At 43.9% G+C, this 10,798-nt stretch overlaps 1 protein-coding gene across 1 annotated transcript; it reads right to left on the minus strand.

Annotated features, from left to right (window-relative positions):
• Positions 1–4,935: 4,935 nt before the first annotated feature.
• On the minus strand, positions 4,936–9,899 carry CYSLTR2 (cysteinyl leukotriene receptor 2). Its single transcript, XM_010214131.2, is given in 5 exon segments — positions 4,936–4,975; positions 8,970–9,165; positions 9,168–9,309; positions 9,311–9,526; positions 9,528–9,899. Coding segments are annotated over 5 exon segments (966 nt in total).
• Positions 9,900–10,798: the final 899 nt, after the last annotated feature.

Below are 10,798 nucleotides of genomic sequence, written 5' to 3' on the forward strand. Positions count from 1 at the left end.
GTTTTCAAACATTTTAATTTTTGCTAAATCTCTTTTCTTTGAGTAATTTGAAGAGTTGGGGGACCTGGCAAGTGTGCAGCACTCTCCACTGGAATTTGCACAGATTTTCTCAAAATCTAAAGCCTTGTTGCTTTGAGACTGGTTTATTCGCATTTGCATTTGCATTTGGGGAAGGGACATGTCCAGCTTTGGAAGTGATGCTTTGCCACCGCTGGCCTTTTTCCTGTAGAGCTGTGACTCCCCCTTAACACATTTACTCTGATTGGCAGCTGAGTTGCTTGTTTCTGCTACATACTGTGGCCTCTTAGAAGAAGCTCTGTATCCCCCAGGTCTGCACCTGGGATGGTGCAAGACATGCTGTTTCTACTATACCAGTGCACAAACTCCTAGCTGTCATTAGGGATTTTTGAAATCTTCTCTGCATGGTACTCATGTATGTAAAAAAAAGCCAGACTGCTTGTCAAGTTTTTAAAGAAGACAGCTTGTCAAAGTGCTATGTATCACCTCAGGTCAAAGTGGGAGTCTTGGTGAAACTGGGAATAAAAGTCCTCTTGCAATAAGGAAGCAAAGCAAAGTATAGCAAGACACAGGAAGAGAGGTATTTTGGTTTGGTTTTGCTGTCATCTCCCTTGAGATGAGCAGGTTTCACCAATGCAAGTATAATCTTTGACACATTAAGAAGCAAGGTTTCACTCTCTTATATATCAGATTTGAACTGCAATTTGAGGGTGGAGTAAGAATGCATGACTGGTTTGGAATATATTATTTTTTGCAAATATGTTACATTAATCTTGAGAGGTTTGGTGCTGATTACCAAATATTTATTCACTGACTTGGCAGATTAAGAGCTATATTCATGCATATAAATATGCAAACATATAAACATGTAAGTACATATGTATTTATATGTATGTATGTGGCAGTGTGTGTGTGCCTAATATAGGCATACAATATGTAAATATATATTTTATATATTTGTATATATATGCTTTTTCTTAAAATACTATGTGAGTGAAAATACATTAACATTTTACCCATTATGGCTAAGGTATTTTAATGTACTGCTGCTTCCTTTGATTATTGCATGCTAAATATATATTTAAAAAATCCAAGATGAATAAATGTCTACTGAGATATTAGGGGTATGAATGTACTCTGAAGGCAAGTATATCGTAGCACCATGTGATGTCTAATGGGAATGACAGTAATGTCCATTATGAGTGAGAAATCAGTTATTTTCTAAGTTAATGAGTATGAAGAAAGAAAAAATTCTCAACCATGAGAACTCAAGAAACTAGGGTATATTCCTGTGTGACTTCTAAGGTTCCTCCCTAGCAGACTAACTTGAAGCAGATGTGTTTCTGAAATGGAGATGTTGCTGCATTGATTCTTGGAAATGGTTTTACGAGTTCCTTGCTTTTACTTGCTGTTTGCTGAGAATGTTTCTGTCATTATTCTCCCGACTGTTGGCCTTTTTTTTTTTTTGCCCTATGACCCTGTTTCTCTTAGAAATGCCCTGCTAGGTACTTCTTAAAATCAATATTCATCATTCTTTGCTGAAAAGGACCTCTCCAGATCACCATCCATTGAGCTGCCAAGGGCAGCGGCAGGTAGGAGAGAGATCTGGTCTCTCTCTCCAGCCTGCAGCTGTGATTTGAGGGTGCCCTTGGCCCCCCAAGGATCCTGAGAGCTGCTCAGGGGCTCCATGATTGACTCCCCTCCTTGCTCCTTCTTCTCTGACCAGGTACAAAACTTTGCAAGCATGGCTTGGACTGTCTCCAAAGCCACAGTCCCTTATGAACCCAGTCTTTGGATAGGTTATTGTTTATCATGGAGGTGGAAACAGCAAGGTACACTGGCCAAAGAGAGGACATGTGGGAATATTTCATTTTGAAGCTCTTTTTTGAAGTTGGTTTCTTTGCGTTGTGCTTACTGGGTTGGTTGGATAAGCAGCTGTGTGAGCAGTCTTAGTTTAAAAACTGACTTAAGAGGACATGGCGTAAGGGCTTACATGAGGAGGTCCTGTGGTTTTAAAGGTACTTTCTGCTAGTTTATACAGAAGAAAGTGTCTTGCTCTGAAAGTGATGTTTAGAAAGACTTTTTCAGATGCTGCCTTTGACATGGCATGTTGTTGGTCCTGATGCTGGAGCAGCCCAGGATGGTATAGGAGTGCCCCAGGGACTTGTTCCCGCCCACAGACTTCTGCAGTGCAGCTTTGACTCAAGAGCTTTGTGGTGGCTGCTCTGTTTGTGAGCACTGTCTTTAGCACCCCATCCTTCTCTGAAAGGCGGCACCACTCCATGTTCTCCTGTGCCGTCCCCAGTGGGACTTCTGCCTATCCCCCTATACCTTTTCCAGGACAGCCCTCAGCTACGTGGCCCAGATAAGCTTAAAGCACTAAGTGCAATTAGTGGGGAGGGAAGTGCAGAGAGGCCAGTCTTGAATCGCAGCTGGTAAACAGCTTGGTGAAAGCCATGTGGCCAGACCCACCGCATGGGCGCACTCATCATGTCCTTGAGGCTGGAGACCTGCTGAAGCCTGTCTTTCCCACCTGGTCCCTGCACCTGGTTTTCCTTCCCATGGCAAGCAGCACCCCAGGCTATGTGGAAGACTGATGAGGAGGCTGGGTTTGAGCTGGCATAGAGGCAGGAGCAGCTGGAACATGCCTGGAAATGTGAAGGTCTGTGCACGTGCATGGCCGGAGCGCTCGCAGCCAGGTGCACTGACTGCCAAAGTGGCCGTGTATCGTGGAAGATGCATGTCCAAGACATGTCTGCTTTGGGAAGAGGAAGAGGAGCAAGAGCTGCACATGCCCACGCTGCTCCTGTCTGCTCTTTACAGGGACTTCTCCCTGCTGAGTCTAAATCTGCCTAAATCTGCCATGTGGACTGGCTGGATTCAGTATTTTCAAAGGCTATGTTCAATGTGAATCAAAATTCAAAAAAAAAAAAAAAAAAAAAAAACAACGCAATATAAGAGTACTGTTTTTTTAGACTAACTTGGGTTTTTATGCTCTGTTTGACAACTAGACCACCAGAAGAGGTGGTCTGTTCCTCCAACCGAAGGAACAAAAGTTTTCAGAAAACATATGATGGCTCTTGGGCTGGATTATTTTTCCCACTCTCTGTGGGTTATTTGTCCTTGTAGTTGCCAAGAAAAAAAAAAAAGAGAGAGAGAAAAAAAAAGAAGAAAAGCTGACTTGCAGTGAGCAAGCAGTATCTCAGCAACAAGCAAAGTGCTCAGACAAATTTTTCCTGACAGTCTGCTGAGAGGGTAGTTGCAAGGAGAGAGCAAACACACGCAGGGCTTTCTCTGCTGCAGAGGGCTTGCCGGGCCTCAGAAGGGGCTTGGTGGCAGCCTGCCAGGGACACCAGGCTTTCTGCCTCTGCCACCTTCATACCAAAATCATGGCAGGGCCAAGCCATAACCGCATCAGCAAGCTGAGGAATGGGAGCTGACAGTGGTTTCCACAGGCAGGGCGGACTCCCTCCTCTGCTGTTATTGTTATCAGCTTCTGTATCCCATTATTTGAAACACAGGCCTAAGGAACAGGCGGGGAGATTTGCGGTGGGAGGTCACCCGAAATGAGTTCCAGAATGGAAATGCTGGGAAAAAAATTAAGAAACATCTGTGCAGAGAGGCTCTCTTCAGGGATTTTCTTTCTCAGCAGTGTGCATGTTAGGAAACGCAGCTCGCTGCTGAGCATATCTTCTCCAGCTGTATCTACACAGTTGCTCTGAGGAACACGCACTAGAGGCAAACAACTAACACGCCTAACGTCTGCAAATAAGGACAGCGACTCTCACCAAGTATCTGGCTGCCAAATACCACCCCAAGCATTCAAGCCTTACATATGGTGATGCAGGAGGTAGTATTCAGGCTGTGGATCAAGGTCCATGGCTTTATTTCTCTGCTTTGGAAAGAAAGGCTCAAAATTTGTTCATGTGAACAGGAATGACTTGAGTGACCAGGTTTTGGCTCCAGCGCCAGGCAGCTTTATTTATTCAGCTGTAAAATCCAAGGTGGGGAAGCAGTGGTGGATATCAGGCCAGTTTTCCTGAAAGACAAAAAGGGAATTTGGGAAAACTGTGCAATTTCTTTGGCTTCCTTAAACTTTTGACTGGTGGGGGAACAGATGTACCTATGTAACATCAGCTACATGTACCTATGTAACATCAGCTACATGCAATTAAATATATTGCTTTCTTTGCAGATGTCCAGTATGATTTCTATATAGACTTGGGAGAGGACTGGATCGCGTATCTGTGTGAGGACGGTGATATCATGGGCACATCACAACTTCAGCTCAGGCCGAAGAGCTGAAGCATCTTGTGCATGAGTTGGTTCTCACAGGGAATCCACACTAGCGCTTCATTTCTCTCTTCTTTTGAAGAGCCTCTCATTTAATCTCACTCAAATACAGCACAGGAAATCAAAACATCAGTCCGGAGTCACTGCTGAAATAGCATCTGATTCTTCCTGTTTTGGACTACATTTTGTTATTGTTGGTGGATCTTATTTCTGTGTTCAGCAGCTGGAGAGGCAGAGGGTCATTTCTGTCTTCTTCATCCCAGAGGACCAAGACAAGCAGCAGCACTAAGACACAGGGAAAAGTGTGATGTCTGCTGCCAACTTAATGTGTTGTGGTAGCACAGAGGAGCATTTTTGATGTATAAGAAAAACTCCTTGTGAAATGTCAAGCACAGGGCACAGGGCCATGTCTGGAGAAGAGATGAAGTGGAAAACTGCGGTACATCCACGATGGTCATGGCCATGTGGGGTCACACACACAGGCCTAAACCAGGGCTACAAGCAAATGTGGAGAGAGGCCTTGTTTTTTGTGCTGGAAGTCAGGTGGTTCAGGTGGCAGGAGATATTTTGTAGAATCTTTCTTTGTTTCTAGTGTAGCTTTGGACTGAAATATATCCTGTTGCTTTAACTTTCTAAGTGGGTAGCTGTTCTGAGATTCTTTTTCCTGGAAAACTGAGGAGACATATCAAAATAGCTTTTAAGGGTATGAGGTCCCTATTGCTAGTAATTTAAATGTCAGTAACTTTATTTTGGGGGATAAATATGGTGTCTTTTTAAACTACATTTTTACTATAATACTCCACAGCAGGGAACACTTGCTTCAGCTCAGTGAGCAGATACATACAAAGATACCAAGTGAAGAAATGGCAGTAAATACAAGTGTGGATGTTATTAAGTTGCTGTTAAAGTTGCATGTGAAGATCCCTAATAAGGATGATTTTGAAAGCTTTTATAACCAAAGAAAAAAGATTATTTTGCCCCCACCCCAAATTCTGGCTGGTATTCCCTCCTGTTTTCCCAAAAAAGTCAGGAAGACAGCAGGATGCCATTTCACCTGTCAAGGCATTTCTCTCATATGAAAGGCTAGTCCACACAGGGAAATGCAGCAGCTGTGTCTTGGTCCTTCTTCACTTACTCTACAGGGAGATACCTTGTTAGCTGTGCAAACAAACAAACAAAAATGTAACTTCAGCAACTAGTAAAGATATTTTATTGAAACATGGTCCTGACAGTAAACTTGATTGCTAACAAAGTTGTAGCATGGTCTATACAAAATGTGTGACCTTATAGGTGGGATACATTCACTCTTTAATGCAAAAACTATCTGATAAGAGGGTGCAATGGGATAGACCCAGAGATGAACACTCTCCAGTGCCATTAAATTGTGGATAACCTCCTCTTATTTTTTTCCATTTCTTGTTAATAACGTGTATAATATCTTGTTAAAGGCTCCAAGATTGTCACCTGCCCTTGTTCAGGACTAATCCTGATAGGGAAAAACCATGAAGAAGGAGTTTGCTCCCTTCCTTTCAGTCATTTGTCCACTATCTTTCTGTACAACCTACCGTCTTGATCCTATTCCCATTGCAAACCTATGGTCACATTACCTTTATCGTCGATAGTATTGGACCAAGCACTCCATGAGCTAACATTGCATCACTGGATCCAGGTGTCACGTTTGTTTCTAGACACATAACACAGACATATCTAAATTCTTGAAATAATGATTCGGAGAATAAATATTAGTGAAGACTTATGATACAAACCTGTGCTTATATCAAAGACAGTAACAAATAGCTTAAACAAATTGACTCTTCAACTGAAGCTGACCCTCAGGTAGCCGAGGAAAATGTAATTTTCCCAGTGCTTGCCCAACATCCTCCTGGGCAAGCTCCAGAAGTGTGGGATAGATGAGTGCACACTGAGGTGGATTAGGAACTGGCTGGATGGCAGGGCCCAGAGTGGTGATCAGCGGTGCAGAGTCTAGTTGGAGGCCTGTAGCTAGCGGGGTCCCCCAGGGGTCAGTCCTTGGTCCAGTCCTGTTCAATTTATTCGTCAATGACCTGGATGAAGGCACAGAGTGCTCCCTCAGCAAGTTTGCTGATGATACCAAACTGGGAGGAGTAGCCGATACCCCAGAGGGCTGCGCTGCCATCCAGAGGGACCTGGACAGACTGGACAACTGGGCGGTGAAAAACCTCATGCAATTCAACAAGGCCAAGTGCAAGGTCCTGCACCTGAGGAGGAATAACCCCAGACACCAGTACAGGCTGGGGACCGACCTTCTGGAGAGCAGCTCTGCAGAGAAGGACCTGGGTGTCATGGTGGACGACAAGTTGACCATGAGGCAGCAGTGTGCCCTCGTGGCCAAGAAGGCCAATGGGATCCTGGGGTGCATTAAGAAGAGTGTCTCCAGCAGGTCGAGGGAGGTGATCCTGCCCCTCTACTCAGCCCTGGTGAGGCCGCACCTGGAGTATTATGTCCAGTTCTGGGCTCCACAGTATAAGAGGGATGTGGAGCTGCTGGAGAGAGTCCAGCGCAGGGCTACAAGGATGATCAGGGGCCTGGAACATCTGCCCTACGAGCAGAGGCTGAGGGAGCTGGGCCTGTTCAGCCTGGAGAAGAGAAGGCTGAGAGGGGATCTAATCAGTGTATGTAAATACCTCAAGGGAGGGAGTGCAGAGGATGGTGCTGGTCTCTTTTCAGTGGTGGCCACTGACAGAACCAAAGGTAATGGCCACACACTGAAGCACCAAAAGTTCCACAGGAACTTAAGGAAAATTTTTTTAACAGTGAGTGTGACAGAGCCCTGGAACAGGCTGCCCAGAGAGGTTGTGGAGTCTCCTTCTCTGGAGATCTTCCAAACCCGCTTGGACGCAGTCCTGTGCCACGTGCTCTAGGTGACCCTGCATGTGCAGGGGGGTTGGACTAGATGACCTCTAGAGGTCCCTTCCATCCCTAAGCATTCTATGATTCTATGATATGCTGAGCACTTTTCCACCTGTTCATCAATGACTCATTTTCCATATATTTCAGACAATGTTGGAATTATTTATTGAAAATGGTTGTATTTTCTTCAGAAAAGTTCAGAGCATCGAGAACATTTCCTCACTTAGAGGAACCTTCTTCTGGGGGGATTCCACAGGGAAATCTTTCATCATTATATCAAGTTTTCATATGACCCAGGGTATTTTCCTCACAAATATGGCAACACTTCTAAACTAAAAACATCTAAACATGTTTTTATTTAAAAAGGGGGTTATTGAAAAAAAAAAAACCCAAATGTGCTCAAACTGAATGTGGACCCTAAGTACACTCAATTTCAAGTAGTCTAATTTCTTGAGCACACATTCTAGAAAATACTCAAGGGCTTAAAAACACAGACAGCCTTTTGGCAAGCCAAAAGCCTGCATATGTAGAGCTTCCTGTTGCTTTGTAAAACAGTATTCCTCCTCCTCTGCAGCCCATCATTCCTCCTGCTCCTGGCTATGTGTTTTTTTCCTGCTGTATTGGTCCTGTTTGACGTCAGGCAGCTCAAAACAACTGGAATTTTAATCCTACGAAAAACAGAATGCCTTTTTGCTTGGAGCAGACAGGAGATGAGGAATTAGGGACACTTCTTTAGCAGCAATTTGCTGCCAGACTGGAAACCACTCCCGAAGGCTGCGCTGCCAAATGTCCTACCAGCTACCTGCCTGGGCCTAGATATTTTTAAAAGCTTGGCTCTGGATCCTTACATATGGACTGAGTTGCCTAACCTCAAGTGCTCAGCTTCCCAAGAAGCACGGGCAGCACTGAACATAAAAACAAGTTTTGCAATAGTTTGAAGGGATAAGAGAGCATGCAAAGGGACGCTGGGTGCAGCTCTGTGCACGCAAGCCAGCATCCTGCCTTTGGTTTCAATGGTCACATTACTTAAATCATTGAATACTGAAAATATTACTGCCAATGCTGAAAGTGTTGGCTGGAAATCTTTGTTTCCCTTGATAATCGTTATATATTAAACAAAATACATCAGAGTGGAAAATATAGAAGCGTTAATGCTTGCTGAATGGGCTGAGACATTGCTGACTCCTGTTTGGCTTTCTGCCTCTTGTGTAAGTCAGACTCAGCAGAAAATATCAGTTACGTTTTATATTTTTGTTATAGATAAATTTTTGGCCAATGTTTGCAAAGAGAACTGGCAAGGCACCCTGAAGCATCAGAAAAGTGCACTTCTACACACAGAAGGAAATGGTGCAAAAAGACACCAGGATAGTTAGGTGAATAGTTTTCCTTCAAACCACACGTGGGAAGGTGAAATGAAATACTCTGGTAACAAGACAAATCGGTGGGGAATGCTGAGGAAAGAATACTGCTCATTCCGTGAACACCAGAGGCATAGCTACACTGATAAATAAAAGAGACCAGGATTTGCACAGGCACCTGATCTGTGATCATCCATGCTGCCTAGTGTTAGTGAGCTCCTGTCTCTGTTTTGGGCATTTCCAATAAGCCATCTCCAAGGACACTTTTGTTTCAGCAGGACCTGATGCTGAACTGTGTGGCTCCAGGCTAGCTAGCACCACATGGCCTCTTCTTCAGTAATTTGGACACAGTCTAGGTGTCCTGTTGGGAATATATATAGATATATAATTTTGCAATTCTGAACCAGTTACCTGCAGTATAAACTTCTGATTCGTGCTTTGAAATTTTCAGCAACAAAGTAATAGAGCACAGGATCAAAGCAACTGTTCGTGGTGGCCAGGCAGAGAGTGATGACCACTGCCTTGTGCAAAGACAGGTTATCCTGGTGGCAGTTGTTGTAGCTCAGGTGCATAGTTCGCAGTACGTGGTATGGCAGGAAGCACAGAGGAACAGGATCAGGGTGATGATGATGGTGGACAGTGCTTTCTTGTGACCGACTGACGTGTTTCGCTGCGGAGTCTTGGTCTTGACCAGTGCTTTGATGGCAAAGATGTAGCAGATGATAATGGTGCAGAACGGCAGGATGAAGCCCAACCACAAGGGCGATGTTGTTCATTAGGAAGAGCTTGTATGTGTTGGCTGGGTGGAGGTCCAGGCACTTGTCTGGGTGGCTGTATCCAGCAATTTCCTTGCTTAACAGCGGGCTGGAGGCTGCCAGTACAAAGAACCATATAACTGTGCATATTATCTTGCCATTCCTAATGTCATTTACTTTCCACAGCTTGAATGGGTAGACGATGGCTATGAAAACGAACCACACTCAGCACGGTGAGAAAATAAATGCTGCAGTACATGTTAACGTACAAGGTGTAAGTCATGATCCTGCAAAGGACTTCTCCAAATATCCAGTGGGAGCCCAACAGAAAATACGTGGCCCGAAAGGGCAAAGTGCTTACGAACATGAGATCTGAAATGGCCAGGTTCTGCATGTAGATGTTTACTGAAGTCTTTCTTTGGGAAAGCTGGAAGAAGACATATATGGAAAAGCCATTTCCAACCGCACCCAGGAAAAAGGTGGTGAGATACACAGCAGGATAAACAGCTTGCTTGAAGCTATCAATGGTACAGTTGGGTGAGCTGTTAGCGAAGATGTCGTTTAGTGCCATTTCAGAAGTATTCATAGTCTGGAGCAGGTCTTTCTGACAATGTAAGAAGAAGTAGTTATGAGTGTTGGGATACAAGCCCCACGGGGAACTCACCATCGTGACTATTTGACTGACTGTGAAAAGTTACAAGCTACAGAGAGCAGTGGAGAGTGAAGTAAAGGTTAGTTAGATGAGTAATCACTTGTGATGTCCCAATAAATACACATCTCAAAATGCGTTCATGGCACTTTCAAAATGTAAAACACCAAGGAAACTCCAAATGTGTTGTCTATTACAGCAGTTATGGTTGTCTCCAGCTCTGTAAGTGCCATCTTTTGAAGGTGAATCTTACACATGCTTCAATGACAATTTTGTAAGCTTTTCTGTGCAAAATAAGCTAACTTGTTGTCAGGCATTCTGTAACAGGAGATTCAGAGTCAGCAGTTACCAGCCCTGGAAATATCAAAAGCTGGTCAGAAAAGAAACCACCATCTGCCAGTAAATTTGTGTTTCAAGTTAGGATGAAAAGTCAAAAGAACTGAATTTTTCTACTGGGACCAGTGAAACTTTTCTGCTGTTTCCCATTGCTGACAGGATGTTGTTGAACTTTCCTGAGCTATACTGAAAGCACTTCGATGCACTTTCATAAGCATAAATTAAGTACATTTTATCCTTAAACACTGTATAAATATAGAGCTATTTATGCACAGCGCCTTTTTAATATTCCCTTCTCCTTCCACAGTATTTCTTCTTTCATTTGCTCATAGTTTTCTGTCTCTTTTTGTGGGATCCTTGCATCATTTACTGCTTTTGCAACTTTTTTGTTCTCAACTGCTCTAAATCAGATGGTTGCCTATGTACACTGTAGCTCACGTTAGTAGCCCTATTGAAAATGATCTGTGAGAAAATGGGCTATGCTGATGCAGAGTGATATT

Source organism: Tinamus guttatus, unplaced genomic scaffold (assembly GCF_059628265.1).
Source record: "Tinamus guttatus ecotype Peru unplaced genomic scaffold, ASM5962826v1 Tinamus_guttatus_pri_ptg000112l, whole genome shotgun sequence".
NCBI classification, from domain to species: Eukaryota; Metazoa; Chordata; class Aves; order Tinamiformes; family Tinamidae; genus Tinamus; species Tinamus guttatus.